A 24,137-nucleotide genomic window follows, 5' to 3' on the forward strand; every position below is an offset into this window, starting at 1 on the left:
TCGCTCAAGAATTTAGTGTCTGAACCCCATCCTTACCTCTTTTGAAGAGGACTGCAGTAAATAGACACTTAATTATTATATTATTTATTTTCCCTCAGCTTTCATTAAAAAATAGTTAGGATTCTTGACGTGTCTATATCAGTCAAAAAGCTGTCTGTCTACGAAGGTTAATAATCGTATATACGTACAGTGTACGTAGATTGGCTAACCGTATACGACAAAGCCCATATCAGATCTACGTCGTACGTATAAAATAAAATAAAATATCACGTTGCAAAAAGTGTCTTACGTCGGGGGAATCGTGAAAGGCTTTTTAGGGCTACTAAAAAGTGCACAGCTAATGCTCAACCGACGGCGAGACACACTTCAGAAGCTATATAAAGTCTTTATTCCGCGAGAAGCTAAACAGCACAGCAGATGCACGGCAAAAAAATGCCACGCCATAGTGCAGAGATTGATACGGCAGAAGGGAAGAAAGAGATAAATTAAATAATGCATCAAATATATCAAATCTGGCTTTGAATTTGCAGATTTATGTGCAGTGTCTCTCGAAACAGAAGGATTTAATTTATGGAACCGGAATCGCCGATCTAGACTCCGTCGAACGAGGTGCCATTTGCGAGATATGGACATGGCGAGCTCAATTGATGGTGAATCGGGGGTTAGGATCTTTCTCTGGAGGAAAAAATTGGTTGTGGACTTTGAGTAAGGCTTAACTGTAGTGGTTTTAGATGATCTAGTGGATTTGAGGAGAAATGAAGCTTAATTGATGGTGAATATCGGATTAGGATGTTCCTTTGTAGAAAAAAAATGGATTGAGAAGTGTGAAGGAAGCTTAATTGTAGTGGTTTTGGATACTTTTGTGGACTTGAGTAGGAATGAAGCTTAATTCCGTCAGTTGAGCCGCGAAAAGCTGGAGTCAGATGTTGTTGTGCCTTTGTCGGTGATTTGCTCGTTCCGGAGTATTTTGTCTCGTGTTTTGGCGGGGGGGATTTTTAGAAGTGTGAATGAACTGGATTTGTCTATAAGGTAGAGCCCTTTGCTGGCCATGTGGACTGCGGAGTGGCATTGTCTTGAAGGCTGTGGTCTTTGCTTTGTTTCTAGTTGATGTTGAAGATGGGAGTAAGTACTCGTGTTGTGTGGAGTCGCGGTCCGCGGTTTTGTCGTGAAATGCTGGAAATGTGCGGGAGAGGTGGTGGATTTTTTAGAGTAGTGTTGTCATCTCTTCTTTTGTTGCTTTTTTGTACTGAGATAGCCAAATCAGAGGGTTTCTCGCGCGTTGGAGGTGAATTAGTGCCGACGGAACTGTATATCACTGGTAAGTTGTTGAACTTGATGTTTTTGGTTATACTGCGGAGGCTTGTTTGTAAGATAATTTCCGGTTTGTTCGTTGTTGAAAAAAAGCAATAGCTTTGCTGAAGGATGTACGCCATGCGTATTTCAGAACATCTGCACGTGGGTAACTAATCCTAAAATTTATGGACAGATTTGCCTAAGGATGTACTCGAGTCCGTGTGTTTTCTCTAAAGATTCGCTTAAAACCACTCAACTCTGAAAATTTCAATAGGTTTCTTAAGGATATGCTCAAATCCTTCCGGGAAACATTACTTTCATGCTATCTCCTTCTGCGTCTCATAATTCGATTGTTTTTTTTTAAGCTTTCCTTGCGGATTTGTGATGGAGAATCTTTCTCGAGAATGTTTCTATATTTCTATAAATATTTGCATCGGGGCTTCTGACCCTTAGAAGAAAGATATTAAATGATTGTTCAAGGGGGCGTGTTTCAATTCCTTGTTGAAAATGTTTCTTTCTTAAATTTCATACAAACATTTGTTTAAGGGGGGCTCTCAAGCCTTTAAAGGATTACATAAATTTTCTGGAGTACGTGCTTCTGATCTTCTAGAGTTTATTAAATGCTTATGTTAAGGGTTTGTCTAAGGATTGTTGCTTTTTGAAGTCCAGAAAACCTTGCTAGCTCTGGTGTGACAATATCATTAGTTATTAAAACGACTAAAAATTATAGTTTGTGATTTGATCTTATATCATTGTCAGATCTTTAGATTTGCTGTTCTTTTCCATTTAGGGAAATTGCTTTTGCTTCATAAATATATTTATTGTCTAATGTCAGATCTGTTCTGTAGGAAGACAAAATGCGAACGATATGACTTCGATCCCTTGGATGCGTGGACTGAAACAAATCCTCCCTGCTGCACTTGCTGCTGTGCCTGCATATGCTGAGAGCAGCAGTATAAATTCAAATTATTCTATAATTTTGGCTGAACATCGAAGTAGGCGGCCTGATATTTTGAACAAATTCAGGTTGTATAGAGGTGGATGGAATATTACCAACAGACACTATTGGGCTGTAAGATATCTACCCTAATGCTATTGTTAGATCTTTCCAAAATTATGGAGTTGAACTGCAATTATTGTCTGCTTGAAATTTTTGGGGTGAATGATATAGTTTGCATCTGTGGGGTTCAAAATCTTTTAAGGGGCCCTATGCAATTACATTCTGAGCAAATCCCATATGCTTTCTGTATTCTGAAAGCAGAAAAAAACTCCCATCTCATGCGTTGTATGTATCTCATACACTTATTCATCAACTTTTTTTATGTGATTTTAAATGGTGCACTGGTCCCAGCTTTTTTCTCCATTTCCCTTTTAAGTACAAGTACATATATCCTTGAGATCAGCAGTGTATGATATGGCTTGCATTTTTGGGGTTCAAAATCTCTAGGGACCCCACGCAAGCATTTTCTGCCCAATCCCATATGCTATTTGAATTTTGTTTTATGGGGCAGAAGAAAACTCCCATCTCACGAGAGTCATATATTATGTTATCACACACTTAATTCATCGAACCCTATTATGTGATTTTGAGATGGGACAACTGTCCCATCTCTCTCTCTCCATGTCCAAAAAGTCCTGGTCACTTTGCTTCGGACTTCAGCTCACTAAGATGATAGAAACATTCTGCAGACAAGGTTTTCGTATGAATTGATCTGTTTCTCATATGAAGATTTTTATTTTACCAGAGCTTTTATCTAACTTTAGGTGAATTTGTCAATTTGTAGAGCTGTCTTCGTCACTCTGTTTTATAATGTTAATGACAATGTACTACACCAGACCTACTCGGCTTTATGGGCATATGTTTTTAAAAGAATGCTTCATATGGGATTCCTTCTAGCTTTACAATTGATGCAACCCAAGTTACTTTTCACTGGTTGTAAATTAAAGAATTGTCCAACTTTGACTGCTTTCTGGTTTGCATTTTTGACCATTGAGTTCTTTTGGTTTTCATACTGGGAGCTGAAATTTACTTTCCTGTTTTTAATCAAACATTTTGATAATCGTCATGCAAATAGCTGATTTTGTTTCTCTTTTTTGCAGTCTGTCAGTTTTACTGGCGTGCCTGGTTTTATACTTGCCATTTTATGGTTTACTGCATTTGGTCCAGCCTTTTTTGTGCTTTATTTCTGCGGTCAAATAATCAAAAGGGAGAATCAAGAGCTGCAACTTTCACACTGGGTTCTGCTGCTGTTAATTCTTTTCACAGTCACTGCAGTGTAAGCTTACCGTACCGTTTCTTCTGATGTTAATTAAAGACTTTAAAAGGAAAATTTTCAGGATGTTTGACATTACACTATATGCGATAGGTTATTTAAATGCTGCTAAATCTAAAGGTTTGAACTTAGAGCTTATTTGGTGTCATCATAAGATACACCAAAGTTGAAATTTAGGCATATTTGGCATACTTGAGATTTGGTTTTTGTAACAAGCTATCTTATTTAGCATTTTTTGTATAATGCAAATTCTTTTGTGAAGTCCTGTTATGCAATTTTTCAATGTGGGAGCTATGACATTTTTCATTCTTTGCTCATAAATTACTTAATATTTTTCATGTCTTTCCTCTTAATTTCCCTTGGTAACTTGTAGATTTCTTTTATGATGTCTAGTGAGGGATTTGCTTTTATCTGTTTCTAACACAGATTTTCTTGTCTCTTTTCAGGGTAGGATGTATATTGCTTTCAATGGGTCAGGATAAGTTCCATTATGAGATTTCTCAGACTCTGGATTTTGTAGTTAAACAATCAGACTATGTAGTTGAGAATCTTAGGAATGTCACAGTATACCTCACAGAAGCGGAGAATATAAGTGTAGCTCAGTTTGTGATCCCAGAATCTGAACAAAATCAGATAGGGCAGTTGAATGAAAACTTGGATATTGCAGCAGATGAACTTGAAGAGAAAACAACAGTCAACGAAGAGAAAATACAGAAGGCTCTTGATGCTCTGTAAGATTTTGTTCTCATTTTATTTTTATTGAGTTTTTCCTTAAATGTGATTATCTGGAAGCTAAGATGTTTAAGTTCTATATGGCAGCCGGGATGCCTTAATTGCAGTTGCTGGTGTGATGCTTCTGGTAGCCATTCTTGGTTTCCGTATGTGCCTCTCTCTCTCTCTCTCTCTCTCTCTCTCTCTCTCTCTCTCTCTCTCTCTGCATCATTTCTTACAAACATTAAAAAAGAATATTCCAGCTTTAGTGGCTCTAGACTCTAGTGTTTTTGTTTTTGGCTCCTCTATTCTGCTATAGGTTAAAAAAATCATATATATATACTGATGCTTTTGATGGTGACTGAATGACAGTATTGACTATTCTTGGCTTCAAGCATATTATATGTGGGTAAGCCTTGTATTGGTTTCTTAAAAAATTTAATATGCTTTCATGAAAATATCATTTTATTAGTTTATTTTTTATTTTTTTGGCATCTTGAATAAGATCTACTGTTTCTGGCAGGCTGGTCATTATTGGATGGTTGCTTGTGACGGGTACATTTGTTCTCAGTGGTGTGTTTATTGCACTTGACAAGTAAGTTCCCATTTGTTGAATGTGAATTTCTTACAAATGTTACGATTATTAATCTAATCTACTCTGCCTCTGTGAGTTTGTTTGGTTGAAACTAGGATTCCCACATTTGTTGGTGAAAAGAGATTTAGATTTAAAAGGGGTTAGTGTTATTTCTATAAAGATTAGGACCTTAAAATCCTTTTACTAGAGATAAAATCTGAGGCTTGATTACAGGGTTATTGAATTATCTATGGATGTAACAAATAGCCTTATGAGCTAGAGTCACTTTTTGTACCTAAGAGGCTATCACTTGTATTATTGTGTTTGTGTCTGTTAAAATAACTAGAGCATGGATATTTGGACCTTTCCCGAGGGCATCTATAGCCCATTGGATACCTGTTTATATTGATTTTCTTCCTTCATAGCTATCTTCATATGAGGATTATTACGGACAGAATAGTATTCTTTCTCTAGGTTTTCGCTTCAAGCGTTATACTTTATTGGACAGTCTTATACCTCGGTCCTGGTCTTATACCTTAATCCTGGCATTCGCTGTAAATCTAAAAGGATGAAGCTTCAAAACTTGATTTTAGGGTATAGCAGACAGTTCTGAATTTGTAGTAGAATTTTTCCAAAATACCTCGATACTTGAAAGTTTAAACATTTCCTTCTGTATTCCCTAAATTATTTTTCCCATTTAATTCTCCTAATCTAACATTCTCTTCATTTCAGGATTCATATTTATCTTGATTTGATTCAGCCATACGAGAAACAGTAAAATAATGATGGAACTAACCCTTTTTAGAGATCGGATTTCTGCATTCATTCATACCTTTTTATTTTGTAATCAACCTTGCTCCACTCACTTTTATCAGGTAATGAAACAGTTATCAGATGTTTGCAGATACGTCTGCACTTACGCTTTAGCAGCTAAATTGTTTTTTTGGATACAGAGAAGTGTTCTGCTTCACTCAGGTGATCACCAGCAACATCCATTCCATCAGGCTTCTACAACGCTGCAGATATGATTTTATCATTTTCCCCACATGCCCTCAGACAACAATTAGTGCAGGCCTCATTATTAATCTTGAAGGCCAGATCTAATCCAAAGAAAACTTACAAACGCAATTTTTGGGAAGGAAATTTCAAGGTATTGTTGCAATCACACTATCCCCAAAATAAGAAATTACATCTCTTGAAACTGTTACAGTAATCAGGAGGAGAATATTAATGTCTTAAATGGCCAATGGTGGAGAATTCTATTCCATGGTGTTTGAGAAGTATTACGAGAACAATGTAATTGCGGAACAAATGACAATTCCATATACTTCTCATTAGAATGGAGTTGCATATTGAATTAATACAACATTGATGGAATGGACTAAGACTGTTTAGTTGTGATAAAAACACACATATTCTGAAGGAGAAGAGGTCTAAGTTAGATTTCAGAGCTATGAAATGCATCTTCATTGGTTATGGTGACAGTGTCAAAGGATGCAAGCTTATGAAACTTTTTAGGAATTATGGTATACAGGTGTAAATTGTAATGCTCTCTTTAAAGGGATCAAATCTTCTATTGAGCACCTAGGAGACGAGGAGAAAAAGGAAGTGCATCAGTGCCAAAGATTGATGAAATTGCTCAAGGACATATCTAGAGTTCATGAGGGACTTGCAAAAGGGAAGTGATACAGATGGAATGGACTAGGACTGTTTTGTTGTGATAAAAACTCACATTCTAAAGGAGAAGAGGTGTAAGTTAGATTTTAGAGCTATGAAATGCATCTTCATTGGTTATGGCGACAGTGTCAAAGGATGCAAGCTTTTGAAACTTTTTAGGAATTATGGTATATAGGTGTAAATTGCAATGCTATCTTTAAAGGGATCAAATCTTCTATTGAGCACCTAGGAGACGAGGAGAAAAAGGAAGTGCAATTAGTGCCAAAGATTGATAAAATTGCTTGAGGATGTATCAAAAGTTCATGAGGGACTTGCAAAAGGGAAGTGATACAGATGACGAATCAAAGGAGAAATAAATACCTTGCACACTTTACTCTTGAGAAGGTTTATTCAGAAAAGAAGAGGATCAATGTGTATCACAATTGATTTTGCTATTTTTTTGCATTATCTAGTAGCAATGATGAACCCTAGAACAATGGAGGAGGCAGTTGAACGAGAGGAGAGTAAACCCTGTGATAAAGCTATGGATGAAGAGATGGTGGCTTTAGAAAGACGAAGGCTTGAGAGTAGGTTCACATTTCCAATGACAGGAAACTTGTGGGATTCAAATGAATTTTTATGCACTTCTTTATGGTAAAATTGAAATATATAAGGTATGATTGGTGGAAGGGGCATTTCTAAAGGATTTTTGTAAAGAGGGTTTTTAGATATCTTTATGGCACTTCTAAATATTTTGCTACCAAGGAGGACCTAATTAGGCAAATAGTTGAATATGCAAGGTTTTGTTTTGTGGATTGAATTGGTGATATTTTTATGAGGTCTTTTAGTGTTTATGTGTTCAACGGTCAACCTATTTGGTAGTGTAGTTAATTGGATGACAAGAGAAACTGTGGTGGTACTTTCAATTATGGAAGTTTACATTGTAGCTACTCGTGCTTGGAAGGAGGCAGTTTGGTTTCAAAGAGTGTGATTTGATGTTGGCTTGAGTTAGGGTATAATGTGGATTGATTGTGATACTAGTGTTCTTTGTTTGGACAAGAACTCTTTGTTACATGCATATCCAAAGCACATTGATGTGCACTAACATTTTGTTCATGACATGGTGGAGGGTTAGAGGGTGATGATCAAGAAGATGGCCACTTCTGGAAATGTTGCAGTCTCATTGACCAACCTTTTGGGCACAAAGTGTAGTTGGGTATAGATGTTTCCCGTACTAGTTAGATTCTTTTGTTTGTTTGTTGTTTCCCTTATGCTTGAGTATGAGAGGATATTTTTGGTGGGGAGATGCTCTTTAAATCCTCCTGGAATGACATCAAAATTTTGCTGTAGAATCTAACGTATGAAAATTCTCATTGTATTTGTATAGGTAAATAGATTGTTGGGACTATTATAATTGGTGGCACTGTCATTTTGTCTGGGACACTTACAGTGACCATATCATGCTCGACATCCCTTTAGCTTTGTTGAGCAACTTTTTGGATAATTGTTTTCTCAATTTACCTTTTCCTCTTCCTGATGATGGATCACTGGGTATGATCCAAAATGATGATTGGAACAAATACTGTTTAATCCAAAAGGTTGCTCAACAATGCTTATGGACTATGGAAAACTGGTACCATCCCTTTAGCTTGTGTTCACACTGATACCCTTGCCATAAAGTTTGTCCTCTTCTTGTGTTATGCTTCCCAGCGTTAAAAAGCATGATAACAGCTCTAGATCCAAATTTCTGTTAAATCTTAGATTTGACAATAGCTTTTTGATTCCTATACCATAAGTTTAAATATTCCACAAAGTCCAGAATTTGTTTTGTTTTGACCATATCCATGTGGACATGGCTTCTTGTCTACCTAACTATAATGGGAATTTTCTAAGCTAAATAGTCGAGGGCCTTGCATCTTTATCATATAGAAGTTACTAATTCTTTCCAATTTTGGTGAGTTGCAGGTTGTGTATGAAAAATAAGCTTGGTTTGCAATTTTAGTTTTGTGTGACCCCCTAAAAAATGAAGGCATTTATTTTTCATTATTTATCTTTAGACTTTAACTGGACTCTAAATGTACGAGTTTTATATTTGTCTGCATGTGAGAAAGAATACCTACTTTTGTCTGCATTATTTTTCATTTATTCACAATAAAAGGAGCACATTAGTAATTAAAATGTTTAGGATTTGTAGATGAAATCATTTGGCTTACTATCTACCACTTTATTTCTAGATAAAATAATCAAAAGATTATATTTTCAAAACAAGATTCTTGCTGATATTGTTTCTTTTGGTTGTAGTGCTATTGCAGATACCTGTGTTGCCATGGAAGAGTGGGTGGATCACCCAAATGCAAATACCAACCTTGACCATATCCTTCCTTGTGTAAATCAATCTATGGCAAATCAAACATTATATAGAAGCAAACTAGTAACAAGTGACTTGGTAAATGTTATAAATCAAGTGATATGGAATGTTGCAAACATATATGCCTATCCCCAAGCAGGTCCAACCTATTACAACCAATCTGGACCACAGATGCCTGTGCTCTGTAATCCATATGATAATGAGATGCATGATCGGCAATGTTCGCCCCAAGAAGTTAATTTTACAAATGCAGATCAGGTATACTCAACAGAAAATTTCCAATTGCTCCCTTGTTTTAACATTATTGTGTATGTGTTTTCAACAATGTAATTAGTATCTTATCCACATAGATCTTGTTTGCAGGTCTGGCAGAATTATGTCTGCAACGTTTCCAACAGTACCTGTATTTCGCCTGGAAGGATAACTCCAGATATATATAATCAATTGGTAGTTGCAGTAAACCTTGGTTATGGGTTGAAGCACTATTCCCCATTTCTTGTAGACCTAATCGACTGCAAGTTTGTACGTGATACATTTACAACAATCAATCATTCCTATTGCCCCCATCTTCACCTACATGCTAAGTGGGTGTACATTGGTCTGGTACTTGTATCAGTTGGGGTGATGCTTTCATTGATATTCTGGATTATCTATATACGACATGTACATCACAAGGATGTGCATTTCAAGCTAGTTAATTGGAAAAAGAAGGGAGTAAGTAATCCATCCATGGAAATGGAAAGTGTAGAGAAGCCAGGCATCTAAGTGTGCAATGGCATAGGACACCAAAGTGAGGAGGAGGTGAGGTTCTGATGAACAGTGATGCCCATTAAGTGGGACATAATGTAATTATTTATGTGCCCACAGTGTGGCTGTTATTAGACATATTAGCTATGAAAGTTACAATCAAAATGCACCCCGACACTTTGGTGGTAAATTTCTGTCAGCATCCAGTACTTATATTAGTCATGAAAGTTATATTTTGTTTAAGGTCGAAGGCCTTAAATATTGTGTCAGTCTGCGCCTTTCTTTCTCCTTCCCATCCTAGTTCTGACATGTGCTGAGGCACAGGTATACAGTGTGCTCTACAGAAACATGCAGACTTCCTTTTTCCTGAATAAGATGCTACATCAACTTGATGTCACCAGTCTTTGGTAAGCTATCCACAATGTCATCCATGACTCGTGTAATCTTCTGATGTTTCTATTTTACAATATATTAAATGAAAGTTGGAAGCGTCTCAAAGGCAATCTCTGTTCTCTCAAATCCTTAATATGTTTATGCTTACAATTAAGCCAGAACTTTCACCCTTGTTCATCCAGGATTCTAAGGAGATAGATCTAGTTGTGATGCACACTCATGTTAATGGATACAAATGAACTATTTCATACAACTCCTATACAAAATGAATTGATGTTTATAAACGTCTTGATGATGGACAACTTGTCCTCCTGTTGTAGCAGTGTTGTCAACACACAAGAAGCTTGATAAAGTCCAACTGAATGTATCTTTTTAAGGATGGGCAGTGGAAACAATTTTGGACTTTCCTTTCAGTAGCTTTTTGGTTAGAAATAAAATGCAGAGTGGCTGTTTTGCATATCATCACGATAGCTATCTCTTGCAAAGAGGCCCTCGCTTGGGTTTCATTGTCAAATTCTATTCAGATGCTGAAAACCCACCTATTTGATGATGGCTAGGTTCTAAACAAGGGCAAAATATAAAATGTGCTTTTTTACAATAATTGCTTGGAAAATGAGATGACTCTATATAAATAGCGTGTAGAGAATTTTGTAGAGGAAATTAATCTTTATCTATGAGTTTAACTTGATTTTATTAAATAAATGCACCAAATCAGTACAATCAGTCTGTATGAATAAAATATGATAAATTGATATTTGTGTTTGGGCAATCGAATGAGGATTATAATGCTCGATAGCTGAGGAATGAATGCCAAATGGATAAAATTTTGGAACGTACCTGATATTCAAAACTCGGAAAGAGTGTCTGGTAGTGAACCACTTGGAAGTTTGTGCTTGCTGCTTGCTTGTCCTATTTCTATGAACATTAAATGTTAAAAAAATAGAACATCATTTCCTTTAGCTAGTAATAAATATACAAGATTGTTTAGATCAGGTAAGCTCACAAGAGTGCCCAATCCTGTTACAATAAAAACAACCTTAAAGACGAGTATAGTCCGTCTAACCAAAAGTGAGATTGAGAAAACCAACCAAATACTATAGTAGAGCAAGGAATTGACAAAAAAAGGGGTCTTGAACATATATCAAAGAATTTAAATTTATGACGAGTAAATGTGCGGGGCACACGAAGAGGTCTTTCTTCCTTATATGAACTATACTCCAAGCAATACTATTATCCAAGATCCCATTACAAGAGGTAACCCTCTCATTGTGGGAACAACAATCGACAAGGGTGCAACAAGAAGATAGGGAAAAATACATTCATCAACCAAAAGAAAAGGCTAAAGTAGTGTGTGCAACACTCGTCAAACATGTAGTGGGGACAGTAGGGCTTGACAAAGCCATGCTTGAAAAAGACTCACTTGAATCTTGAGAGGAGACATCTCTGCAAGGGCTAAGAACCTTGATAGGCAAGTGATATTTAGCATAATTCCACTAGGCGGCAGTTCCTTATTGGCATGAAAAGAGCAATTCAAATCCAAATGTCAAGTAGTGAAGCAATGACTATATCTAAAGGGGAGACCCTCATAATCTAATGACTGTGTCCAAGGCATGTTACCAATCATCATAACTAAATTGAAGTGAAGGGGTTGGAGATGTCTACACCTATCAAAATTTAAGTGACAATGGAATTCCTCATTGGAGAACTAGGGTTAATCTTTTAAGAGATGACCAATTGAGTTGTTGATGGCCTCATTAACAAAAATCCTCTCAAAATTGAAGGGGGAGATACATAAGCCTCACTCAAATCAGACTCCCAAATAGTGCTTCAATGACAAGGTTAAGGTAGAAGACCAAGGTTTGAGCTAGAGAGAATGTGCTTCCATAGTTTAAGTTGACTTAATGATGAGTTTCTATCCTTGGATGAGCAAAGAGAAGCAATGGAAAAGCCATTAACATAAGGAACGATCTGAATCTTACCAACCATAATGAGCTTTGAAGTAGTCATAACCCAATTGTGCAAGTTGAAAAGAAAGCCAAAGATAGCATAAACATCACATTAAGCTTCTACACGGGTAGAAATGCTCATTATCAACAATATATGCACCATAAACTACCATTAGAGAAGGTTCCACATGGGATAGAGATTGGTTTATTACCTAAGGATGAGTAGGACCAAACTTTGTAGCTTGGCAAAACTATGATTCCAAATTGATGATCTAGACACCAAGGGAGGGACAGGATCAATAAGGTCAATGGAAACCATAGGGTCAACCAACACAAGAAACAACACATTGCGCTAAACAAAGTTTTGAGGAAAACAATGTCCTAACCTTGTAAAAATAAAAGGTAATTGTTGATAAATGAGCACAAGAAGTTGCAAGGGGGGTACCTCAATTGTGTGGTTTGGGCAAAGGTGGTTGAAAGCCACATTTATGTATGACTAATCATTGTAAACCTTTGATTGTTTGTCATTTGTGTGCATTGTTTGCCCTAGAAGGAAAACCTATTTTATAAGGACATTATATTACAACTTTATATTGTGACATATATTGAGAATTTAATAGTTGTTGAGTTGCCTTTGGATCTTTATTGGTGATACTCCTATGAGAAGCTCTATTTGGAAATATATTGGACAACTTTTGGAATGTGGGTTTTTTTCCTCTTAAAAAAGTTTTTTTCCATGTAAATAGGTGTGCTATGGATTGCAAGATGTTATGCTCTTTTTTATTTTGTCTCAATACATAATCATTGTGAAGATATCTAAAGATCTGTATAACTCCCCTCTCAAGGCTAGTGTAGGAAGTTGTTCCACTACTTTTAAATTCCTTATAAGTTGTCTCGAAGCATGATCACCTTTGGTTTTAGTTGTAGCATGTTGGATTTTTTGAACTATTTCATATTTGAGTGGGGGTTTATGCCAAAGGTCCTTTATGATCTTGTTGCTTGAATTTTCAAATACAAAGTTTGTCAGGGAGGATAGGGGAGAAATTTTCTAGAAATAACTTTCAAATCTAAAAGTTGAAGATGGAGGATATATTTGAGGGATGTTATTAGTGATTATGTCATCAAACCTACAAATCCTATTACAAATGCTCAATATGATGTTATGGATAATATAGCAAGAGGTCTAATCATATTGTTCTTGGCAGAATCTATTTTGAGCAATATCCATGAAGAGTACTTTGTAAAAGAAGTTGTGGAAGAAACTTGGAGAGGTGTATCAAGCCAAATCTTTAGTGGATAAGATTCTCTTCAAGAAGAAATTGTATTCCTTGAGAATGGAAGATATTGACTGAATTATACATCACCTGGAAGCATTCAATGGGTTGGTCCCTCAATTAGCATTTGTTGGTGTTAAGACACATGGGTTGAAATGTTAGATCTCAATTTGTTCTTTGCTTGATTCACAAAGTTCTATTGTTATGGTTGTGATAGTACTTTTTTTTGTTTTGAAGACTAAGCATATGGTGGCTTCTTTGCTTTCTCAAGAGATGAGGAGTAATGTATCCATTAGTGTCAAGGAGGGCCTTAGCAATTTCTAGAAGACCTAAGGAATAAGTAAAGAAGAATGTGAAGCATGAATATCCAAAGTTATCTACTTCAATTATGGTAAATATTGACACTCTCATAAGGATTGCAAAGAAGATTAAATGAGTTCCAATTTTGAATATGAGAAGAAAAACAATGATGTGGTTGTTGCAACTTTAGCCACTCGTGTTTGTAATGAATGATGCATGGTAACTGACTCAAGTATATATTTTAGTATATAGAGATTGGTTTTCCTAATATGAATTTTTTTGATGGAGGTAAAGTATAATTGGGTGGTAATTCACATTTAAATAGTGTTGGTCATTATAAATTTAGAATCTAGCTTCCTAATTGTACAATAAAAATGATTAATGATGTGTAGAGTCACAAAATTTGTTATCTTTGAGAAAACTAATGGACAAGGGTGTGCGCATAGACTTCTTGTTATATGGAATGCAAAACAACAAGTAATATGATGATTACTAATGGTGTCAAATTTTTTTGTACATTGTATAAGCTGGATTGGATACTTTGTTGACTATAATAGAACTTGTGGCAAAAGTATATCTATTAATACTTCATTAAAAGAGGTGAGGGTTTCACCTCCGATAAAGAAAATGTATTAATACTTCATTGCAAGGGGTGAAGGTTTCACCTTCAACACACAATCATAGCTTTTGGGTACCTAGGAGAGATCTTTCTTCTAAAAAGTTATGTATAGATAAGACTTTGTTATGACACTAGAGGTTTGGCCACATCATAGAATGGTCCAATGACCTTGAAAAATGAAAAAAACATGTTGAAGGTTTAAATGATTATAATATTGATTTTGATTTTGTGAGCATTGCATTTACAAAAACAAATTATATTAATCTTTACTTGAGTTATTATAATCATGTAGCATTTCTAATCTTATCCATTTTGATGTGTTTGGTCTTGTAGCTATCCTTCCATTAAAAGAATCACATATTATGTTCATTAGATAAATATTATAGTAGGAATTGGTGGTAAAAAGGTATATTCATTAGTTAGTGATGGGTCTGCAATGGTCAGGTGGGGTGAATCTACAAAGATTAGTGTAACGCCCCGCTCGAAAACTCAAGAGAAATAAACCTAACATATTACAATGTTTACTGAACTATTTTATTTTCCTTTATAAATTTTATACAACATCAAAGTAACAACGCGGAAGCAATATACACATATACAACATTTACACAAATGCAATTATAATATGGATTTCGTTCCTAAAGGGTTCCTTTGCATTGAGTCACGTTTAAGAAAGTTTTATTGATTAGTTAAGTCTCAAATACAATGTTCATGATCATAAGGAATAACAGATACAACATCTCATAAGCCAATACATAAATATAACTAATACAATGAAAGTACATCCACTGCACATGTCACAGGGTATGCAAGAATAGATACAATACATCAAAATATATGATGACATAAATACATCAAAGGAATAAAAGTCTCCAAGATAGGAATAAGAGTGATAAAGGTACAATTGCTACAACGAACATCCAACATTTATAAGTTTGAGGGGGACCCAAATGGTAAGAAGACACTACCTCCCGACCACGTGATTGCCTAGTTAGTCTCCCACTCCCACCGTGCAAGGAAGATAATAAACGATCCATATACGGTTAATCAATCATGAAACATTCCTAGGCAAGGAATCCTAATAGCCAACAACTACCTCAAAGGTAACACATACTACTCAAGAAGAAAAGATAATCCAAATAGAATGAACACTCAATCCAATACAAACACCGCAATCAACACAACATACATATACCAAGTAGAAATCAAAAGCCAAAATCCTGATATACAGTCCTGAAGGATATCCACCTCAGAACAAAAGCCGCATGTCAACGAACAATAACTATCAGATAACAATTGTCATCAATAAAAGTAAATCACCAACAATAAGTACATCCAATAATAAGTACACCAACAAGAAGTACATCACCAATAAATACACCACCAGAGGCAAATACAAAATCTACGGAGGAGAATGAGGCTACATACTAGGGAGTGTCATCACATGGTCAAACTACTTGAGTTACCCTGGACTGGTCTCTCATTAGGCCCCGAACCCTCAAGCGTTGAGTTACCCTAGACTGGTCACTCTGGACCCTGGACCCTCAACGTGACACATGTAGAACCAAAATACCCTCTCACGAAGATGAGAAAAACTAGTCATACCTCTCACTAGGTATCATCCCATTCCCATCCTTAGCCTATACAAGCACTCAAGGCATAGGCGAGGCAAACATCTCTAACTTATCTATTTAGTGTATTTCAAGGAAAGGGCTAGGCAAGATATTTTAATTACTATGTTATCACTTTTCACACAACTTACAATAGGTTATCCTGGTATTGACCACTTTGGGTCCCAGACCCCTATTGCAAGCCACTCCCAAAACACGTACCTAGACAACCTCCCCTAAGCACATAAATCACAATTGTGTCCCAAACCACAACACCCATAATGATGGAACTCAGTTCCTTAACAAAGAACCCAAAAATATATTTTGGTTCTCAAAACCCAAGTCATCATATTTACGCACCAAATAAATCTCGTAAACATAAGCCCTCAATTTTGAATCATAAAGTACATCCTGGCATCTAGTCAAATGACATCATAAAAGAAATTTTAAAATACGCCTCTGGTGCACATCCTAGTTTGGCCAGCTAAATAGTTCACATAAAAGCCATCACAAAATAAAACACCACATTAAAATTTCCAAAACCCATCACAAAATGAATACCACAAAACCTCAATTAGACACACACCAAATAATACAAGGTTCTATCAAATGATTTAATTAGACTGTTTTCAGAAGTTATGTTTGATTATATAAAGGTTATAAAAGTTTAGATAAATTTAGTTTGTTAATTATCTAATAAGTTTAGATTCAAATATTTTATATGTTAAATCAATAATATTTAAAATAAAGATAAAACATTTTCAAAGTTCATAACGTTGAGTTTTTATGCATTTTCTCTATGTAAATCAGCTAGTATTTTAAATGTTATAATCTCATATGGAATGGTAATTATCTACAACCTATATCGATGGAAAGATAATTTAATTTCATATATTCTTTGTTATTACTAGTCCTAAAGAAAAGTTCATTTGAATGGTGTAAAATATGAATCTTCTTAGCAACACTATTTAAATTTGAAGGTTACCAATTTAGAAGAAAGAAAACTTTTGTTTGAAATTTTGGATCTTCATGAAAATCAAGAAAAGTATTCATAATAGACTTCTTTACAATCACAAAGAAGAAATTTTCCTATGTACTTTTAAAAATGTATAAGTAATGGTTTGTGTGTCTCTAATTGAAAAATCAAACTCAAATAGACCTTGTTTTAGCATGATAGTCAATCTTTGACTATGTCTATACAAAACAATCATATATGATTTTTATATATGTTAAATAAAATCCAAATGGGTGTCTAAAATTATCTTTATATTTTTTATAAAATATATTAAATAAAAGTTATAGCAAAATCACATGTTTCAAACCTTCAAACTGACACATAAGTAATTGCAAACAAATTTATTTATAATCAAGAAAACACAAAGAAGACAATCTTTCCAACATAAATTGCAAAGAGATTTTAAAACCCCTACCTTCAAACACCAAGTTGATTTGTTAAGAAGAAGAAGAAAACCCAATTGTAGACTTTACTTCGACGCTTCGAAAAAATTCCTCCCCCCAAAAAGACCAGAATGACCTCTTAATAAATAATAAATAAATAAAACTAATAAAACTAAAGTTTCTAAAATAATTAAACTTACAAAAAAAAGTAACTCAACTAAAATAAAATAATAGTTTCTTTTGTTTTCTTATATTTAGAAAAAAAAAAATAGAATCACTTTATTTACCATTTTTAATAAAAAGAAATACATAATTTCTACTTTTTTCTCCTTTCTTTTAATATTAAATAAATACATATTTTTATTTATTTACTTTCTTTTCACAAAACAGATTTATCTTTTTATAATAAACTAAATAAATATACTTTCTTTTAAATTAAATAATTTATTCCCCACTCGAAAATCTTATTTTGGTTTCTCCAGTTTGGATACTCATGGGGTGGACCTAATAAGCTTGTCAGATATTTGGGGGTTCCCTTTTCCATCTCCCCATCTCTCAAAGACACGTGGATTTGGATTAAGGATAAAATTCTTAAGAAGCTCTACAAGTGGGATAACAGCGTGTTGTCACTTGCTGGTAGAGTGCAGGTGTGTCAGAAAATCTTGTCATCCTATAGTATATACTACTCCTTTGTTTGGATGTTTAGTAACTACCAAGTGTTTGAGATTCAGAAAGCCATTAGGAGATTCTTATGGTCTGATGGCAAAGGTCACAGGAAGAAACATGATGTTAAATGGAGTTGGTGTCATGTTGCCAAGAACTCTGGTGGCTTAGGCCTAATTGACCTTAGGATCCAAGGAATTTCCCTTGCTGCTAAGTGGATCTTTCAGGCTCTTGATGGTCAGGAACCTTGGAAGATTCTTCTTAGAAACAACATTCAGTATGGTTATCCTAAGCAGGCCAAACATTGAAAAAACCTTCCTTTTACTGATTTGGTTGTTGGGTCATTCCCTGTCTCTGTCCAAGGTTCCATGGTTTTCAAGTCTATCTAGAAAGCTTGGGAGCTTGTGAGGGGTTCCATCTATAATTCCAACTTTGCTAGTAATAACTCTATTCACGGTGAGCATTCTGTATGGTGGAATCTGTATCATAATGGTAAGCCTCTTGCCATGACTCAAGGTTGTTCTACGAAATTTTGGAACAACCTTGGCATCCAGAGCTTTATTGACATTTTGGAGAATGATAACCTTGTTAGTTGGCAAGATATTAGAATCAAGTTCGATCTTCCTATCTCCCATAAACGTACATATAATATGGTTGCCAATGCCTGCCACACTCTTAATCTTCTCTGCAGGTGTGATGTGGACTCTCATAGATTTCTGAATTTCTGTTGGGATGATGGATCTCTCCTACATAAAATTAAAGCTAAAGATATATATAAGGTTCTCAATAAAGACAACTCTATTATTTCTCACCTTAATACCACTTGGTATATGAACTTGAACTCTCTTGATTGGCAAAAAATTCTTGACAGATTTTGGAAATCACATATTCCCCCTAAAATCTTACATTTTAAATGGCAACTCCTTCTCGATAGACTTCTTGTTAAAAATCATGTTGGTGATGCTGAACTTTGTACTATTTGCAGGGTTCCTCAAAATTTAAGGCATATATTCTTTACTTGTGAATTTGTTAGGATTATGTGGAAGTTTTTTGGAATTTCTATAGCTGATCATGTTCCTGTTTTAGATACCATTCTTGGCAACTTGTTTGGTCTTAAAAAGGATGCTAATTTTTTCTGGAACATTCTATCCTTTCACATTCTTTGGTTTATTTGGAAATGTAGAAATGAGGACAAATTTCAAGATATTGGTAAATCCCTTAATTTGTTTCATTTGAAACTCATTCATTTTAAGATTGTCTCGCAGATTTGTTGCATTATGAAGCTCGAGATGGACAAGCTAAAAAGATTCCTCCATGATGGGCTCGCTACGATATTCATTTATGAGATGAAGCATGGGATGGAATTGGCTAGCATTCTTGATAACCAGACTGCTTTTGGAAAAGCTCTTAAGGAGCTACTCAAGGAAATACATGAGAACAGAGGCCCCTTTTCTGATGAACATGACTTCTTTGCTCACACTCTCGAGTGGAAGAAAGTCATGTGGATGGAAGGAGCGTTGGGATGGACAACTTGGTTCGATGATCATGATGATCTTTTGGAATAGCTTTTCTATCTCCTCTTTTTGTAATCTCGCTAGAACTGCTACTTAATGTGTTAGTTGGCTATTTCTAGCTGATTGTTGGACTTTGATCTGGGTGGTTGAGGCTTGCCTCCTCCCCTCTTTTGATATTGTACCTCTTTTTTGTTCTCTCGATTATTTAATTTTAAAAAAATCTTATTTTAATTTTATTAATTAATGTGCAATTAAGTTGCATATAATTAGTTTAATCATTAATAATAATTAAAGTCCATTAATTATGTGCAACTCTAATTTTATTATCATTGATTAAATATTCATGGTTTACTATTTTAATTTATTCTTTTTGCCAACTTTCATATTTAGACTTTTTTAATCAAGTTTTTAAAATAAAATAAATAAATATTTAATTAATTTAATTCTCCAATTAATTAAATATCCTAATATTATAATTTTATTTTTATTTAAATAATATTTAATAATTCTAATATTATGTGATTGATCTAAATATCACAATTAAATATTTTACCAAATACATAACATAGTCAAATCCACATAAGCAAAACTATTCAAAATCCAAACTCAAACAACACACACAAAGACAAACTTGGGGTTTAAAAAATGGTAGAAAGTCAAATACGAGTCCTCCTTGTAGGACAAGTGTTTAGGCTATGGCTGGGATTGGACCTAATCATTATTTTATCATTCTTACCATTGAGTTATTGTGATATGGCACACTCATCTTGACCTTTATTGTGATAAAAAAAGGGCATATCAATAAAGGTCCTTTCGTGGAATGTTAGGTGTTGCAACGCCCCTGACAAAATCTGCCTCCTTAAGAGATGTCTTTGAGAAGAAAGACCAAATGTTGTATTTCTTTAGGAAACAAAGTTAAAAGTTATTGATGTCGATTCTTTTAAAAGAAATTTTAGAAGATGAAATGGTGTATGATGGGGCTTCAAGTGGGTTGGAAGTGCTATGGAATGAATTCTTTGTGGAAGCAATGAGGATAAATCAAATCAATAATTAGTATTTTTTGGAGATTTTCTCAAAGCAACCATGGGATAAGTTTAATGCTATCAATGTATAGGGCCCAATAGTTGGATTAAAAAATGCAACCTATGGAGGAAGTTGTCTAGGGTCTTTAGCAGCAATAAGGATAAATTATTCTTAGAAGGTGGTGATTTCAATGCCATTATCAAATTGAATGAAATGAAGGGAGGAGGTTTCAAAATGATTTTACGGTCTTCTAGAGAATGGTTTGGTAGAAGTAGATATGTGTAATAGGAAAAGATTCCTAAATATTAGAGAAAAATTGGGCAAGCTTTTGTTGGTTGGAGGTTGGGGTTTAAAAGATTAGATGTGTATGCTAGAAATTTTGTGTATAACAGGGTGGAATCATTACCCATTTTTTCTAACAATATAAGATGATTCTACACTGGATAGGGCTCCTTTTAAGTTTGAAGCAATGTGGCTCCAGGATGAGAAGCTTATGGATGTGATTGATCATTAGTACTGGACCAATGGCCCACCTAGAAAAGGTAATAAGGCTTTTCTATTCTTTAAAATAATAGTTTCTAAAGGATTAATCAAAGGTTTGAAATAGGGAAATATTTAGGAATATTTTTGTTGAGGAGTTTCAGTTGGAAAATAAGTAATTTGAGCTAAATGGTAAGATTATTGCTAGTGGTATGGGTGAAGAGGATTATACTTTGGAGAAGGATTTGTCTAAACCAATATGGTGAATTTTTAGCAAGGGAAGAGATTTATTGGCGATAAAAATATAGGGAGACTTGGCTAAATGAGGCGGACAAAAATTATAAGTTTTCCCATAGCTTGATTAAGGTAAGCAGATCACAAAACAAGATCCTCTCAATTAAGACCTTATTTTTTGTTGTTCCAACAACATAAAAGACATTGATAGTGCTAGAATTAACCATAGACATAAATAAGAATTACATGCAAATATAAACAATGTCATAAAATAATAAATCAAACACAGAAGAGAACACAAGACACAAAGATTTAATGTGGTTCACTCAATCCCTAGGCTATGTCCACCAACAAGAAGTCCAATATTATTATTATCTAGTGATTACAATTTGCAATCCCTTACAACTTAATACTGTCATAAGAAGCTACAATCTCATCATACCATTATGACATCCCTTACCCTATGCCATTTTATACAAGCTTTTTGTTGGATACATTAGAATAAGTCATCCAATAGAAAGATAACAATCGACACCTTTTACAATAGTCAATTCATTTTTGGCTTTAGGGGCATTGCCCTTTGCCCTCGTCTTGGGGTCACTGCCTCCAAACCTTCAAAGTAATAATCGAGGTCGGGGTAGTGGTGGCAGGAAAATCACACCAAATAAAGGGGGGAAATTGACCTCTAAGTTTGATTAGCTTCCACAAGAAAACATATAGGGAAGCAATTAGGTTTTTTTTTAATATCTTTAATGTGGATCATGCAGTTTTGATTTTCAGTTGTTTGGAGTGTCTCCCAAGCAACATATCATAGATGTAGAATGAAGCATTAATAAAGTCAATTTCTTTAGAGGAGGTCAAGTATGATTTTCTTTTTATATGGAGGATGACAAGGCACCATGGTCAAATGTTTTCCCAACCATATATTTTTTGGAAGACTTGGGATGTTGAGAAAGAATTGTGGGATGTGGTTGAGGAATCAAGGAGAGGTGGATTTATCTCATTTTGAAGAAGGTCAAGAGATCCTCCGTCAATGATTTAGATCAATTTCTTTGTCTAATACTGTGCATAAAGTAATAGCTAAGGTTATTGTCAACAGGCTTAAATGTGTTAGGAGTCCTAATCTCTTGACAATAGAGTGGTCTTCCACCCAACATATCAATTTATGAGGGGGTTGCTATGGTTCATGAAGCTATTCATTCAATAAGGAGAACAAGATTGGAGAAAATGTTTATAAAAAGAACTTGACATTCAGAAGGCATATCACAATGTTAATTGGGTTTTTTTGCTACAAGCGAGTTCAAGAATTTGGCTTTTGTGAAGAGTGGATTAAGTCGTAGCCCAAGGTAAGTAATCTAAATTCTACTCCATCATTCCACCCCAAGGTTCTTTGTATTAGTAAAAAGTATCTAGGTTTAAGTATCTTTTGAGTTTAATTAGGGTCTTAGACAAGGGGATCCAATCTCCCCATTCTTCATTATTATGGCTAAGGTTTTAGGGAGACATATTACTGCTAAGAAGATTGAAGGGTAGTACAAATGATTTTGGATTTTTGATGGGGTTGACCCCTTATCAAATCTACAATTTTTGGATGATACTAATTTGATAGGGGAGACATTGTTAAGGGAAGCACTCATGATCAAATTAACTATTGATAAATATTGTGTGGTTTCTAGATAGAGGATTAATTGGAAAAAATATGAAATATCCTTCTTGAATACTAGTTTACAAATTCAAAAGGATATTTGTGGAATTTTGGGGATGAAAGGTGGGAAGTTACCAGAGAAATATTTAGGCATTCCTCTATTTGAAGGAAGGAATTGATTAATAGTTGTGTAAAATGGATGGAGGGATGGAAGAATAAGAAAATGTCTTCAATACGTAGGATCCTCTTTCTTAAGAATATTGTTTCTACTATTCTCATAAATTCTATGAGTTATATTAAGACCCCAAAAAGTATTGTTTGATTCATGTAGAAGAGAATGAGGAAGTTCTTTTGGAATGGGGCTCAAGATTATGACAAGATTCCCTTGCTTGTGTGGGATAAAATCTATGAACCAAAAGTGTGAGGTTGGTTAGACTCAAGAGATGACACGTTACGAATTTGGCACAAGGGGAAAGCTAGTTTGGAGTTTCTTTTATAATCCATATCTTTTGTGGGTTAAAATAGTGAAAGTTAAATATTTTTTTCAATGAGCAGAGAGACATAATTTTGACTATTGGAAATCCTCTGCAAGGCTTTGTTGTATGCAAATTTTTGGTTGAATGTAGAAAGGTAATCACATATCACTTAACATGGCAAATAGGTAATGGGAGGAAGATTTCCTTATGGGCAAGAATTATGGAAAGGGTTTCTAGCTATTCAAAATTTAGGAACTTCCACTAGTAAATTTGGACCTATTTTTTGACGTGGCAGGTCAAAATTTTGACACTTAAATGTTGAAAGTCAATGTCACCATAATTGCATCCAAAGTTCAATGCACTCCATGGATTTCAATTTATCAACGGGCCACTCTGTCAAAAATCATCCCCATCTATGTCACATGGTGGCGTCAGACAATTAATTTGAAATGTCGAACTATCGAAACCAGCCAAAGATGATTCAACGGGTTTATCATACCATTGACGAGAAGATGTGTCAAACTATCAATGATAGCTAGAGTTTTCAAAAAAAAATTGAAATAGTCTCACTTTATATCAGGCTAATAACAGGGTAACTGGTGCTAACCAGTGATGTTAACATTGGATGGGAAACCCCACTGTTGGTTTTGATGTACTCCATGGTAGTTTTAATTGATAGTTTGATGACCTCATATTGGATATTCTTTGTATACTTTGACAAAGTCATTTTTGGTACCACTTACTTTGCCTACATTATCTAGAAAGTTGAAGATCACGACCATGCAAAAGAAATACCCGATGCAAGCTTGTTTGCATGTTGTTTCATTGATTGGGTTTATGTTTTCATAAGCATTCCCTAGCCTGATCCTAGTTTGATGTGCCTTGATTGAAAAGTTGGATTGCCTCCTTGTCCAACCCATGCAGAGCATAATCAATGATA

At 34.9% G+C, this 24,137-nt stretch overlaps 1 protein-coding gene across 1 annotated transcript; it reads left to right on the plus strand.

Moving 5' to 3' along the window:
* The first annotated feature begins 407 nt into the window (after positions 1–407).
* LOC149580377 (uncharacterized) lies at positions 408–10,120 on the plus strand. The gene is made up of 9 exons (XM_089790499.1): positions 408–1,318; positions 2,142–2,365; positions 3,394–3,569; positions 4,013–4,297; positions 4,386–4,444; positions 4,650–4,686; positions 4,801–4,872; positions 8,809–9,133; positions 9,239–10,120. The coding sequence occupies exons 1-9, from the start codon at positions 1,108–1,110 to the stop codon at positions 9,638–9,640; spliced, it is 1,791 nt and encodes a 596-aa protein (XP_089646625.1). The 5' UTR covers positions 408–1,107; the 3' UTR covers positions 9,641–10,120.
* Positions 10,121–24,137: the final 14,017 nt, after the last annotated feature.

Source organism: Cupressus sempervirens, chromosome 1 (genome assembly GCF_028749045.1).
Source record: "Cupressus sempervirens isolate cs-2001-9-10 chromosome 1, ASM2874904v1, whole genome shotgun sequence".
NCBI lineage: Eukaryota > Viridiplantae > Streptophyta > Pinopsida > Cupressales > Cupressaceae > Cupressus > Cupressus sempervirens.